A 16364-nucleotide genomic window follows, 5' to 3' on the forward strand; every position below is an offset into this window, starting at 1 on the left:
CATTAATAGAATTTATATCACTAATAAATAATATAATGAGCTATAAGCTAAGCGAAAAACAAAACAAAACAGAAACTATCTTCTATAATTACGCTTTAGTATTTGTATAAATGGATCTAAATTACCAATGAATTACAATTACAAAGCAACTGGGAAATAACAGACCAGGGAGTTCATACTGAATACCTCCCCTGTTAAAAACATTAATCAAAATTATATTCAAATTATTTCAAAATTAAACCTAAAAATTGTTGCTCAACAGTTTGTTTGTTTTTTGCCCTGCTATAAATATTTGACATGGGAGTTGCTTTAAATTTTAACTAAAGTAGGAGCTTTTCCAAAAAATAGAGCAAAGTAAAATCCCCGCTCAGATTAAAAACTTGCTCTACAAATAATTCACTCTTGCTGCACTATTTTGCACACTGTAACATTTCTAGAACTGTTGAATGTTTTGTAGCTGTAATGATAGATTTGTAGTATACAGTATTTGTGGAGTAGCAGATGTGGTGGCAGTAGAGATTAAAGTTTTATATGAGTAGTATGTCAGTTTATATAAGTAGAATGTATTACTGTGATCATTTATGATAATACCATAACTTCAGTACCTGTAACCATATTAATTTATCTGGTATAATCTCCATTTCTCTGTTTCTAACTTACTGTATCTGCTTTTCTTTGTCTGCTTTTTCCCTCATTTTCCCTTTCCCTCTGATCATTCCCTATTCTGTCTCCACCTTCCTCATTGCACCATTCTCCTTTTACTGCTCTCACCTTGAGCCTACTCAACGTCTCACCTCACTTTTCCCCTTCTTCTCTACTCTTCCTTCCTGTCTACCCACCACTTCTCCTCTACCTGTCCTACTACCACTACCCTTTCATCTTTTAAACACATGTTCCTTGAATCCTCCCTCCCTCCCATCTCTTCAGGACAAGTCGTCCCAGGCTCTGAGCCTGTCCAACGTGGCTGGGGTCTTCTACATCCTTGTGGGCGGCCTGGGCCTGGCAATGCTGGTGGCCCTGGTCGAGTTCTGCTACAAGTCACGGGCCGAAGCCAAGCGCATGAAGGTGGACCTTAGCCCCCCCCACTGCCCCAGCCCCTCCCCCAGCACCCAGAATCTAGCCACTTATAGGGAGGGGTACAACGTGTACGGCTCCGAGGGGGTCAAGATATAGGGGTAGGATTTAGAGGCTCCCGTATAGGTGGGGTAATGGTGGTGTTGAACATGGTGGTGGTGCTGTAGATTTTGTACCGACGAGGCTGTCGCAGCAGCCCCACGCAACCGTGTTGTTCTTCATGTGGTGATGAGTATGTGGTCAAGCATTGTGGAACCAATATACTTTTTAATTTTTTTTATGTTTTCTGCTTAATTTTGGCTGTTTTGGTTATTTATTTATTTATTGGCAGAATATTTTCTTAGACTTTTGGGTTTAAATTTGGTTTGCGTTTTGTCACGGTTACGTCACCCTGTGCTAGACTGGGGTTAGATTTATGTGACCGCAGATTTGGTTCCATCGTCTTTGGCTGCAGATGATCATGATGGTGATGATGATGATGACAGTGGTGGTGATGCTCTTGGTTAATGACTAGGCACCTGCATTGTAATTTTCAAATAACATATTGAAGCCGCGATGCACAACTCCAGCATTAAATACATTTTGATTTTTTAGAACCTTTTTATTTTGAATGAATAAATTAATGAATATATTATTTATTAATTATTTATATATTAATTACCATAATTAATGGTGTTGGTTTATTATCTTATTTCACATGTGACATCTTGAGTCCCTTCTTTAAAAGTTTCAAGTTTATTAATGCTAAAAACGTCTTCGTTATCCTCTTCTGCTGATGTGTTTTCTTGGTTAAACTTTCACAAGGTTTTAGGGATTATCTATTTTCAGTTTTTCACCATCCTGAGAGCAAAAGTTTGTTAATTTGGTAGCCCTCATTAAAATCTGTGACTGCTTCCAGCTACAAATTAATTAGCTAGTGTGCGGACACCAATTACCGTGGATTTGGGTCTGACTTAAAATATTTTTACCCAAAATGTGGCAGACATCTTATGAAGAAAAGCATTATTAAGATATTTTTATAACTGTAGATGTCCGTTCTTTCAGCATAACTAGACATCTCATTACTCCCTCTAGCACCACTGCAATACCAGACAAATGGGTAGAGTGGGTTGTTAATAGCACATGAACGCAGATAGAAATTTGTGTTTGGTCCCTCTTAAGACCAGTTAGTGTTGAGCCAATTCAAACTAATTTAGAGCACGTCTGGTCTTCTGAAAGCTTCAGCAAAGTTGCTGCTGCGCCACATTCCCCCTGAAAAATTACCTTAATCTGTAGAAGTACAAATTCTTGAGGGAAATATAAAATTGCAAGGTGATTTTTTTAAGCCAACAGTAGCTTTTATTTGCTTTTATTTATGAATTTATTTATTTATATATCTTTTCTCTGTAAAAACTTTATTTTTCCATTTATCTTAATTTCAAGTGGAAAGATGAATACAGATATTGACGTACGTAAAAGCTAAATTTTCCAACTACCACATTGTTTGTTAGGTATACCTTTTCAGTTATTATTAATGCAATAATCCAATCAGCCAATAGCATGACAGCAACTGAATGCATGTAGGCAGGTGGACATGGCCAAGACACCTCCTGAAATTCAAAAGTTTTCCCACACTATCATCCCACTGCTTTGAGTTAACACAGGAAAGCAACAGTGAATCAAATCTGAAGAGTCTCATTTTCTCCTAAACATTTAGATGGTAGCCTGCCTTGTATCAAAGTTTCATGTTGCTGCTGGTGGTGTAATGGTGTGGAGGATATTTTTTGGCACACCTTGGGAAATTTAAACACCATATCCAGCCTGAGTACAGTTTCTGACCATGTCCATCTCTTTTTCTGAGCAGAGTGTACCCATCTTCTGATGGCTGCTTCCACCAGTATAATACACCATGTCACAAAGCTTGAATCATATCAAACTGGTTTCTTGAATATGAGTATAAGTTCACTGTATTCAAATGGCCATAAAATATAAATAGCAGACAGCAGGAATAAATATAGAGAAATTTATACAAAAACAATACAAAGGCACACATTGGAGAGCAAGTTCCAAGTTACCAGTCTCATCTCCGCTGGCTTTTAGTTGATACTGTGTATCATCTACTCTACGTCTCTATTGTGTCATCCAATACCTGGAGTTGTGCATCCTTACTGCAGACAGACAAAAAAGGCACTTTGGCTTTCCAGCTCTGACAATTTCAAAACAGCCCGGTTACTTACTTAGTTTTAATGCAGACGAATAATTGATGAAGCAAGTACTTCATATGGAACAGCTACTCTGTGATGTGGTTGCAACATGACTCATGTTTATTGTTATATAAAGGAGCAATTAACCAAAGTGAACAGAAAACAGTGAACATTTCAGTGCGTAGGAAACCATTTAGAGGCATTATGAGGTCATACTTGATGTTCACCTTGAGGAAAGTAGCAAAATCGATACAGAGGATGCAAAAATAAGGAGAGTTAAATGCGCACTGAATGTTGGCTCTCGACATAAACTGACAGTTTTGAATATGATGGAGAATTCACCAAAGACAAACCACTTTCACAGCGGACCATTTTGGACCACACTCAAAAGTAACAACACTGATGTTAACAGCAATTCCCCAAATGATTATGGTCTGCTATCAGTCGTACAAGAATATTTCAAAGAGCAGTGGTACCACACAAAAGAAATTAAATGTATAGGTTATTTAAAAATTCCACGTCTTCTCTTTAATTCTACACTTCACAACCCTTAAAATAAGAAAGCCATACAACGGAAAGGGGAATTAAATAATACACAACATTATTTTCAGATGTTATCTTGTAATTCAGGTATACAAAAGTTCACACAAGAACACCTGATTCGAAGTTTAAGATTAAGAATGTACTATTTTTCTTTGCCAGCATCGTTTAAACAGATTATTGCCTCTAGATGTTCACTGTACTCAGTTTGAAAACCTCTAACATGATTTAGCAGGCGAGAAATTTTAAGAAAACAAAACATCCCAGAGTAGCTCATCTGTGTGAAGTGTCACCCGACTCTGAGCAGTATAGCCAGTCACTCCCTCTCTATGAATTTGAAACCCTGGAAGAAAAATCACTCCTTCCTGTTTTCCCTCTGTCTTTCCAAAGTCCTCACCATTTCAATCCTATCCTTCCAAATCCACACCCGAGTCTGTCAGGTTACTGAAACCCAGAACCCAAAAACGCATGGTCACCTATAAAATGCAGTTGTCTAAAACACAAACCCTTCTTGTCTATAGTGTACATGTTTGTGGATTGTTGCCTGCCTCTGTATGCTACAGTAGCATTTGCACAGCGTGGTAGCCTCTTAATGAGATTTGAATGTGCAGTTTAGGGTGCTTTCACACCTCATCTGTTTAACGTAATTCAAAAAGAGAATTAGAGCTTTTTTTTTTCTAAAATACAAATGAATACTAACATCAAATCAAAACATTTTACATCGTTCTCTAGATAACCTCTAATTTGGTGTCAAAAACAAACTTAAAGGTTTCCTGTGGAGTTTTTTATCATTAGTACCACAATGTATGATTGCTTATTTTGTTTGCATCATGCACAAGAATGCACATGTACTCTTGCTAGTAATCGCTTAGCACAGCAATTCACAAAAAAGAGAAGAAGTGCTAGCAAGTAAAATGTAAATTAGAGTTCAGTCAGCACCACTGTGGTGTAAAGATGTTATTTCCATTTGCAGTGGTTTATATTTGGAGGGCATGGCTCTCTTCTGGGACTTCCCTAGCCTTTCTCACGCATATGTGGAAAGCATAGAGAGCACTCCTCCCTGCCGTTTAATCTGCATATAGGAAAGCTGCAGGAAGGCTGAGCACAAACAAGAGCCTTGATATGGATCTAAGCAGGCATTAAGGACAACAGCAAATTATTGATTAAGTCGGACACAACAAGAAAGGAGGAGATGGATTGGAGGTGGGATGCAAAGCTGCTTGCAGATGCGTGCATTACATAGCACACTCAGTCAAGATGTCACATAACAAGAAGCCTACATTCTTTTATTAGCAGCTTTTATAACGCTTCCACAGCCTCAATGAATGAACGTTTTTAAAAAGTAATGAATAAACTTTTTCTTTTTAAATGAAAATAATTTCCCCCAGGGATCTATAAAGTATTCTGATTCTGATTCTGAAGTTTGTTTACACTAGAACTCTACAGGTCACCTTTAACAAGTGCAATTTCAAAATTTGATATTTTCCAGGCTATTGAACTAAAATCCATGACCCTTTTTTTATTTTGGTTTGTTTAATAATTTAAAAAAAGGAACAAGCTTCATGTCTCATATTTGGTCAGCATTTTACAATAAGAGACTTGTTTAGCTACGTACGACTTTACTAACTACTTTAATTGAGGGGACACCTGAAGGGGAGGTTACGGTGAAGCAATCCTGAAGTAATAAGGAACTGCTGAGTTAAGTAGCGTCTCCCAGCTGGGTATTTGGTAAATAATCATTTTTAATTTTATAAAATCGAGCATCAGGCATTATTAGGGTAGAACTGATGAATAACTTTAACTACTGGGTTGCTCCTTATTCATTCATTTACTACTACAGCTTCTATTCCTACAACCAAGCACTTGTGTCTCTTATTGTAATGTGTTTTCCTTATATGTTGATCTAATGGTCTTTTTAGAGGGATCAAAAAGATGCTGACTAGAATTTTCCAAACCACAGGCTAATGTCTTTGTTACTTTTGTTAAACACCCTTGAATACAAAGACATGTACTGAATAATAATAATAATAACAAGTGTAAAAGGGAAATTAAGTACATGATCAGTTTGAGAAGCGGCAAATGTTTCAAATTTTTATTTGATCAATTATTTAAAAGAAGAATCCATCATCAGAGTTTCCACTGATTAGCTTGATAATTAATTCAATCCTTTATTTGGTTCCTATAGCACTGGTTTGCTTATGTACAAACTACAAACAGCAAAACCTTCTCAATATAATTTTAACTATTTCAAATATTTTATATGTCTACGTGATCGCGCCCTGAGACCTTTTTTTTGTATTTGTGAGCCTAATATGTGTAGTGTGTGTACAGGCACATGCATGTGTAAGTGCTTTTTGTGCATGTGTTTTTACAGAAAGTTGTCATTTTAGTTGTTGTTGCATTTGCTGTGCAGTGTTTCTGTCTATGAGAGTGTTTTCTTTTTCACAAACGATATCTTCACTCTGCTATTTCCTCCCCTTCTCCTGTCCTCCATTTCATCTCTCCTCATGTAGCTGTCTTTTTCTGAAGCCATGCGGAACAAGGCTCGTCTGTCCATCACAGGAAGTGTGGGGGAGAATGGCCGCGTCCTGACGCCAGACTGCCCCAAAGCTGTGCATGCTGGCCACGCCTCCCTCCGACACCCCGGCCTTGCAGTGGTCTCTTCTGGACTGCCCTGAAAACCAAAAAACACCTGCCGTGCCTTAACAACACACAAACATACTAGGACTTCGACAAAGACCCAAACACACACTTACATACAAAAAGATCTATATATATTCTCACTCACCCGCACGTACATGATCATAGCAACAGAAGCTCAAATATTCAGATACAGAGAAACACATTTTTACACGAAACACACACACACACACACCGCATCATCATTTCACATTTCCTGCTGCCACTGACTCATTTTACAGAAGACTGATGAATACAACTGTGGAGCGAACGGTGTAGAAACAGAGCAATGGACAACTATGACGTCACACTTGCCTGCAGCATTCTTTTCTTTTTAATTTTCTTTCTTTTCTTTTTTTTTTTTTTGAGAGGATGCCAATATCGCGATATCATCGAACCAACGGGAAAGCCAGCACAGATTTCCATGAACAATGAGCTGTGAACACGACCATAAAACTGATCATGATGATGACATTGATAAAGATGATGACCACAGCCGACGAGAGGAAAAAAAAAAAAAAACAGACAACCAAACTACTTAGCTCCCGCTCTCTCTTCATTGGACAATAAGCCACACCCCCTTAACAGCGCCTTACTAAGACGACAAACATTGTTTTCATCATAATCATCATCACGGTCGTCATCAATTTAACTTGCCTGCGAAGAGTGCCAGCTAGTATAACCCTTAGAAGACCAGAAAACTGTAAGCTTGAACATTTGGACTACTCAGCCATGGACTGCTCAAAATGAATGAAAATGCTTATAGAATGGTTTCTCGCCCCAAACCAGCGAGTTAATCAATATAGAACAGAAGTAACCTCCAAAACACAGACTACACAGGGGTTTGTAAAAGAAAAAAAAAAACGTGGTGATTCATGGAGCCCTTCATCAACAGCATCAACATGACAGTAGAAATTCTAAATAGCAAAGTGATGAGTACTTATTTTGCCGAGTGGGTGAGGTTGATAAATAGAAAAAAAAAAAAAAGAAAGAAATACATGGGCAGATCTCAAATGGCTTCCTAACAAAGTGTTTCTCAGCCTGACAACTGGGATCTTACAGACGTTTGCAGAAGAAATGAGCGAGACGTTTGAAATACGTGGGTAAAAATCTTTAAAAATGTGGGAACGCATTCATTTTCCACGGTAAAAGGCAACTGATATTTGAACTATAAAGGCCAACTTTGACAATTTCCAATTCAGTTCAACTCAAATGGGCAGTTTGGTTGTTATTTGAGATCCTCCATCTTTTCCAGTCGCTGGGAAAAGGTACCATATCAGAGAGCTTGCTTTTTAAAACTGTTGTAAATAACTGCGTAGCAAAACAAGAATTCACCTGTCTTTTTTAATCATCTTAGATAACAATTCATTGCAATAATGAATATAAAAAAATGCCACTACTTGTAATTAAGATTAAATTTTTTTTATAAATCTACATATTATATATAATACAAATAAATAAATATATATATATATATATATATATATAAAAGCCTATAGAGAGCTATAGAAAACATTGATCACTGATTGTCAGAGGCCATGGCATACATTCTGTTCAATGGCTGTTTTTTGATAACTTGAAAATATTTAAAAACCACAGTTTTCATGTGTCCGAAACAACACTGAATGTCCATCTGGCACTCACAGAGACACACACATGGAAACATGCACACATACATAGTTGCATAGACGCGGTCGGCTCAAACCATAGAACCATTAGTTATTCACTGCTTTACACTGTCTAATAGTGTCTTTACCTCCCTCAAATCTATGTTTTGTTAGCTTCAAAGCCACTTGAAACAATGTAAAAATGCCACTGTTTATGACTGTACGTAGAGGCGGTGGATCAGTTTGACTGCTGTACTGTTGGGAAATAGTTTGGGGCATTTTCAAAAGTGTAGCACTAATGGTGCTTTTATTTTTTTTAAATCACATTTTGTCATCGCGTTTCGTTCACATTCATGTTCAAACTGAACGGGTTTGCGCTTCAATATGTAGACTATGTTTTTCCCCGAATCTATATGGTCCGGTACATTTTTGGGGACCTGAAAATAGAAAAACGCATATTGAATTAAAGACCGGTGTGTAGGTGTTAGTGACATCTGGCTGTCAGATTGACAGAAAAACACAAAGGTCCTCTGGCATTTGGTTGGTCCAAACCTGCCAATATCCAATGAAGACGAGCTGCTTCCTGTGTACGTATGAAGGGCTCATTCTAGAGTACTGAAACACAGTCATTCCCAGGTACAGGTTGTTATATAATGATGAAAACATGCTTAAAGAAGCACTCTAAATCCTGCACACTGATCCTTTAATATCTGAGGAAATCTTGGGAAAAAATAAGGGAAGTAAATTAGTGCAGTTATTATACTGCAATACAGCTAAAGCATGATGCTTATGATCTGTGTCATAATGCAGCCCGATACTGTATGTTTATGTTTTTTGCCCTTCTTATTCCTCTTTTGTTTCAGTGACCTCTAAGCCCCTCAGTTTTGTTATTTTATAGTCTGTCCTTTACCCTACATCTCACCTGCTTAGGCCATCATTGTTCCTTCCCCCCGTTTTGTCTTGTCCTCCTTTGGCTCGTGTCTCCCCTGACATACAAAAAGCTCTGTACATAGCACATCTCAAGAATGATTTCTTGAAAATATTTTAATTTCTTGCCCTAATCCAATGCAAAGTAACAGGCTAGAGATTAATCAAGAACCTGAGACACCGGTTGACAATCTGAGTTTCTTCTAGCTCTGCGTTCTCAGCGTTGCTTTCCGTTTGTATCATAACCTTGTCTGTTGAACTCGCACCTCATCTTGTATTAGTCCTGCATCAGATCTATTCAAGCCAAACAGACAAACACATAAACAGAAAAGAACCTCTTGAGTCTACATGTATTTCAGACAACAGATTTAAACTATCCATAAATTTTACCAGTAAGGTAGAAATTTTCTACTCACTTCTCGGCCGAGGGGATCAGGAGCCTGCAGAAGTACTGCACCAATCCAGCATGAGAAAAAATGCTCAAATAGTGGGTTTCTTACAGTTATCACTAATCCAGCTCACCAGACCAGAAACACCAGACACTTCAACCTCACATGATACTGTTGCCTTTTCTTTTTTTTCCATTTATTTTATTTTTCACCACCAGAGCATAAGATTTCGTGAGAAGACAGCAAAAAGCTGACTGGTGGGTTGTCAATGCTCTGGCTTTAACAGTTTCTTTCTTCCTTTATTTCTTTCTTTCCATCAGTTTTCTTTTTTCTAGTAAAACATCAATGCTCAATCTCCTGTCTCTGTCTGTGCTTATTTATCCAGTAATCTCAATTCTACACCTCCAACAGCAGAACGGTGGATTAATTTTCAATCAAATGATGAAATTGATATTGATCGCTTTATTTAATGGTTTGTTTCACAATGAAGGATCCATAGTCAAATATACTTAACTGGACTGAGGTAAGTACTAACTAAGCAGTATGAAACATGAGAAAAAAGCAACATAGAAAGAAGGAAAGAAGAAAGCCAAGAAGTTCCACAGTTTGGACAGATTTAGATTGACTCCCAACAAAAGTACTGGATTAACTTTGGAATTGCAATCAACTTATAGCCCCAGTTTTCAGGGATTCAGAAGTAACTGAATCCCTGAAACTGGAAAAAATTTAATTTTATCAATTTTATTGTTTTTATCTATTTATTTATTTTACATGAAAGTGATTTGAACTCGATCCCTGTAGTCTAGAAACCCTGAGCATCACCAAATGCTGGGTTTCCTCCCGTGAGATGCTCTGTCAGACCTCGCTACTTGTTTGTGGGTCTTTCTCCATTTTTGTATTTAATAAGTGAAAAGCATGCTCTACTCAGATCAGGTGACTGACTTCACCATTGAAATATACTGATTTTTGGGGTTTTTTGCCTTGAGAAACGCTCGGTTTTCTTGTGTATGACTTGAGTCATCATCCTTTTTACTGTGAAGTGCTGTCCAATCAATTTTGCAGCACTTGGCTGAATCTGAGCAACGAGAGTCAACAGTTCCACTGGCGCTCATACAGGCCCATGCCTTAACATTGCCTTCACCATGTTTGATAGGTAATGTGCTATGTTTTGAATCACGAGCTGTTTTTGTCAGTCTTTATGCTTTTCTCTTCCCATCATTTTGGTACAAGTTTAATTTGGTTTAATCTGTCTTTTAGACATTTTATGTCAAAGTCTAATCTGAGCTCCTTGTTCTTGAGCATAACCAGTGGTTTGCACCTTGTTGTGAACTCTCTGTATTTATATTCAGGAAGGCATCTGATAGTCAACTTTAACAGTGAAACTCAAACCTTCTTAAAAGTCTTCTTCACTTAGGTTGATGTTGACGTTTTCTTAACCAAGTAAATAATTTGCATGTGCTTTAGCTGACACATGTGGTCTTTTAGGTCTTTTTAAGACTATAACAGATCGCTGATTTTACCACCCTTAAGGTTTGTCTATCTCTCTGATAGATTTGTTTTTATGGCCTAATGATGGCATGACCTCATACTGAGAGCTGCAGTTAACATCTACCAAATCCAAATTAAACACAACACTTGGAATCATCTACAGATCTTTTATCTGTATAATTACTTTTGAGCCTCAATCACATCTTCAATCACATATTGATTGTTAACTGTGGCCAGTTTTTTGCCTCAGCTGCCACTGTTATTTGAAGAGATAAGAAAACAGAATTCAATTGACTGCAATCTGTATGTAATGTACTGACATCTAGTGGTGACATCATACACACTGTACCTTTAAACTCTACTATAGTTGTGTACAGAGGCAAAAAGGGTTACTGCATTTTTTCCACTCCTAAATCTGTAAAACTACTACATGCACAAAATACATGGTTGACTTATATGAATAAATTAGCACTTAATGTTGAGGAAAGTTAATGAAACACTTAACTGCCAAGGTACAACAGGCACAAGTATATAACATCTCCTGATAGAGCAAGTTTAAGAGTGTAAAGTCATTATGAGAAATGAAGTACACACAGTTTTAGGCAACTCAAGTCCTGACATAGTCCAAAGTTGCTTTTATCCACATGTACCAGCCTGCAGGTCATAGTCCTCTCTTTACAAATACTCTTTTTCAGGTAAAGGTAGAGTGTGCAGGAGCCATGACACATGATCCCCACTTATTCACAAACAGCAACATGTGAATATATAATAATTGTAGTATTTTTGATGTAGGCCTATAGATTATCCACAACATAAACAAGTGATTTCAAGGTCAGGGTTTACTAATCTTGTATTTAATCCCAGATCTACCAACCAAACACACTTTTCCCGAGGGTTTCTTATCTTTGAGTGAGATTCTAATCAGAGTCATTCATACCTCAGCCAGACCATCACGCAGCCCAGTTTACTCAGGATTCGTTAGACATGTTTCTGGCACAGAGACCTCCAGACCGCAAGGCCTATAAACAGCCATTAACCGCCATGTTTTTCTCTAATAAGAAAAACACTCTTACAGTGGAGAATTTAACACAACACCAAACTGAAATTGATTCATGCATATCATCTAATTGTCTATAGATTGCATGCAGCTTCAGGAACTATTTTAGTGTTTTGTTTCTACATATTTTCTGCTTTTTGCTTTGCACTTTATAAGCAAAAAGATCATAGCAGATGAGGATTACTGCGTCCCTTAACTTAGCTTAAAAACTAAAAAAAGGTTGGATTTTTGTGTCTGTACTCGTGCCATTACATGATTTTAAACCAAAACTAAATCGCTCAATCAGTGGTTTTGAGAAATCCATTTTTCTCCAGAGACGGATGGAGGTTTTGGGTTTTTTTTTTTTTTTTTAAGTTTTACAGGATTTCTTATGTGTCTGCCCTGTGTGATACCAACATGTCTCAGTCTCTTCCGCTGTAGACCTGCCGTTATGGGGTTAAAAACTCCCTGCTGTGAGTTTGTCATTTGGGTTGTATTTTTCTTCAGTCCTCGGGGATCTAACACTCTTAATGCAGAGCTATCACCAACAAGCATTTCCCATTATTTCCCATCTCACTCACGCTCTCGCAGAAACCCACACATGCGCTCGCACACCATGCTGTGTTATTACTGACAAGTATTTCCCATTTACTTGAAGATGAAGCAAAATAACAGTTTTGTGGAGTTCCACCGCCCTTTTAACCTTGCACCTTCGTGTGCAAATGCATACATGTGAACGCTCACACGCCTCCAGTCTGCCTCTTTTATCGTTACTGCAGAGTGACAGCAGCCTTTTCACCTTTTTATTTTTACTGACTCAATTTATCTTTCTCAGCCTCTGCCTTACCTTCGCTCAGCTCTGCATTATCCCCCTTCTGCTCGGCCCCACCTCATTTCTCCTCTGCTCTCACTGCTCATTCTCTTTATCCTCCCCTCCTCTTGTCATATCTTATTTCTCCTGTTTTGCATTCGTCTCTCAGGGGGAATCCCTGTCACACCGTGATTTGTCATCCACAGCTCCTTTCCCGTTATGACCACCTCCCCTGCTCTCTCTTATTCTTGAGGCATTTCTCACGATCTGATAGAAGATTAAATTCCAACACTCTTAGCACACACAGGCAGCTCACCGTTGTGCTGGTTTGTTGTTGTTGTTGTTGCCACTGCAGATGCTAGGGTCTGAATATTTTAAGACTGTTAAGAAGTGGGGTTACTCTAGTACATACTACCTACCTATACGCGTACAGAGCTAGAGTAGCCGCACACAAAAAATGAGATGACAATAAATAAACTCACAGCTGGGATTCTTCAGGGTTGAATTAGTGCAAATTTTCTGGCTGAATGAAGAATAAATGAGATTGTTTGTCATTTAATGCCAATGGAAAAAGAATTACTAAAATAATTTCAGTTTCGATTTATGAGTAAATCAAATGGAACTGATTACAAAAAAACAAAAACAATTTGCTTCTGGATGATTGTCTTAGCTTTTTTTGCACACTGTGACAAACTAATTGCTGATTCCCTTAAATCTGTGATAAATTTCTCTGACAGTAGTAACACACGCACTGGGAGTCGAGGTCAAATGTCAAATTACATACAAATCCATCATGGCACCAAATTTACTTCACGAGAGTCCAAGGAAGTTAGAAAGAAGCTGCTGAAGGGAGATTTCAGATATGCAGTTGACTGCAAAAAGTAACAGATTTTGTGCACGTGCGAAGCTCTAAATAAAATTTATGAAAAAATATTGCCTCCCTGCAACACTATGGTTTCTGGTCTATATTAGCAGAGCCATAGTAGCCTACCAGATAGTTGTTATGAAAAAAATAGTAATAATAATAATATTAATAAAGGACCTAGCTCAAATAGTTTTTTAGATAATAGAATTTTAAAATGGCCCCTCAAAAAAATCATCTAACACCTTTTTTTTTTTTCTTTTTTTTTTTTGGAAACCTAATCACAGTAAAAAAAAAAAAAAAAAAAAAAAATTCAGACAAATTTATGCACATCAAGTGGGATTATTTTTTTCTTTTTCGTTTCGTAATTTGATGGATTTAGATGGAATGACCCAAAAAGCCTTGATTTCTCTCACAGAGGAACAGCAGACACCAACCAGTTTCAAGTGACTGACAATCAACTGTTGTACGAAGCCACTTTCATGCTCTTCTATCCAACTAATATGTTGAAAGCAAATTTATCTTGACAAGACAAGGGTTTTTATTAAATTATGCATCCACTCCAACAGAAATATCAGAATATGCAGTAAAACAGCACATTAGGTTTAATCAGCACCTCATCAGATCAGTGTTATCATTACTTACATGACTCAACGTGTCTCAGAAACCAAATTTCTGTTTTTGCACTTTTTTTGGCTTTCAGTGCACAGTCACAAAGCATTTTATCATTGAAGGAATTTTACAGAACGATGGGTTAGAATGGGACTAGACGGGCAGAATGTTCACTTTCATTACTAATCAGATTGGCTTCGTAATATCTCTTCTCTCTTTTATAGACTGCCAACGAGAGCTCTTACAGCAAGTCTGAGAAGAAAAACCTGAGATTACCTCTAAAGTCCATCCACTGTTTTTCAAATCTTGAAACAGCTGATTTTAAGGTATTAGACCCCTGAAATCCTTGGACACAGATCTTTGAGCTGTAGTGAGCTCTGTGACCTCTGGGCAGGCAGCTTTTAGTTTTTATCCTCGCCACCTGTGAAACAGTCTGCCACAGGACCTGCGGGCATCTCAGTCTGTGGACAGTGTTTTACCTTCACAACGCTGAAAGCGCTCTCTCACTTTTATTTCTTTTTTTTTTTCAGAAAGGTTATAAATGTGTAATATCTGTTAACCTGATATAATGGGCTGCATCACTGAATAAGGTCAAGTAAAGTTAACACGATATCAGGAAGGAAATATTATATTGTTTTTTTTTCCTCTAATACGCTCACACAGTCTAGACAGCAGTCAGTTGACTCAATATATGACTTCAGTGCTGAGGGACTCTTTGAATCAATACAGTGGATTCTCAGAGCACGTCTAAAGATAAAGCAGAGCCTTTTGAATGCGGCTTTCCTCTCTCAAGTAGAGACAAGTATAAACCATGGGACCAAGAAGTAAACTAGCCTTTTGTGATTTGATCCGTCTGCCTCGACGACCTCGCTTTGAATGCGTGTCTTTGTTTGTGTAAGCCCTCGGGTGATAATGAAGGTCTTTCTTATGAACTTAAATGTTTCACTTTCAAGTGTCACCAGGTTACATCAGATTTAGTAAAGTCCTCAAAAGTTGCAGTTTTTGAGAGGCACATCAGGGACATTTCAGCAATTGTCCCTTCTTCTTAAAGAGCATCAGTGCAGAAGAGTCAAAAACGTTTACATTTTTTCTTATTATTCTCTTTTATCGTTATGCATAAAGGCATGAAAGGGCCCTCACAGCTTAATCATCAGAAGCAGCACTTTAGGATCTGGATGTATAACAGATTTTATTTCATTCTGAGCACCACAATTTTTGAAGTTGAATTTCTCTTTATCAACAAGTATTTTAGCAAAAAGGCACAATTTCAGGAAAATATTTTAAAAAGATGCACTTGTAATGCATTCTCCACAAAGTCCAATACCCAGATTTTGTTATTTTAATTGACCCAGACCTATACCCAGATATTTAACCTTTTCTTTGCCTGTGTTCAAAGAAAGTTTCATGAATTTGGGCTCCGTAGACTTTAGTTTTATATAATAATATATTCATACTATGATTGAATGTCAAATATAAATCAACATAACATAAAAATATCTAACATTAGGAAAAAGTAACAATATTTATGATGACTATTATTATCATTGTTGATATAAAAGCTTGTGTTTGGTGTCATTGATGTTACAGATGACACAGCTTTTAGTACTGTATGGATTACAGTCTTCCAAGCCAGTAATACTTTACAGCATGTTTACAGCAAAACTTTCATTACTTCACTTACAGTATTTTTTTAGCATGCACATCAAACTTGCTGATCAGAAATTTCTTTAAAAATCTTGCAAAGTCCTTCCAGACATGAGTAGGAAGACTACAGATGTGTGGTATATAAAATTAGCAATGGCTGAATTCCATTTAGGTTTCTCAGTTTCAGGGTTGTGGTGTGACTCGTGTTGGCTCAGTGGTAGTGATATTAGTATATAAAAGTCTGTGAAAAGGTGAGATATCAACTTAAAATATTATTGTCAATCACGTTTGTCTTCTGTGAACTAAAATTTTTCTGTACAAGAAAAGTTGTGTGCTTTTTGTTACAGTCACACTAGAGAAAACTGTGGTTGGAGATCGCAGAATGCCCCAAATTATTGTGACCGTGTGCAATGACCATGCTATTTTGCTGCCTTTGAAATGACTGACAGGGACCATGTCTGCACGCAGTCAGGTGCCATCTTTAGAACAAATTTAGTACATCAAGACGGCAA

The 16364-nt window shown here is 37.5% G+C and overlaps 1 protein-coding gene across 3 annotated transcripts in view; it reads left to right on the forward strand.

Annotated features, from left to right (window-relative positions):
• The window catches only part of gria4a (glutamate receptor, ionotropic, AMPA 4a), a 118397-nt gene extending 109811 nt beyond the window's left edge, over positions 1-8586 (forward strand). For 2 of the 3 annotated variants that reach the window (XM_006802082.3, XM_006802083.3), the window contains exons 17-18: positions 928-1065; positions 6311-8586. In XM_006802082.3, coding sequence (XP_006802145.1) covers positions 928-1065; positions 6311-6475 — 303 coding nt within the window. In that variant the 3' untranslated portion in view covers positions 6476-8586. Of the gene's footprint in view, positions 1-927; positions 1176-6310 lie in introns of all 3 variants that reach the window. The other variant, XM_006802085.2, reaches the window with a different exon arrangement.
• The last annotated feature ends 7778 nt before the right edge of the window (positions 8587-16364 follow it).

The sequence above is a fragment of the Neolamprologus brichardi genome, chromosome 14 (genome assembly GCF_056152115.1).
Source record: "Neolamprologus brichardi isolate AB-2024 chromosome 14, ASM5615211v1, whole genome shotgun sequence".
NCBI classification, from domain to species: Eukaryota; Metazoa; Chordata; class Actinopteri; order Cichliformes; family Cichlidae; genus Neolamprologus; species Neolamprologus brichardi.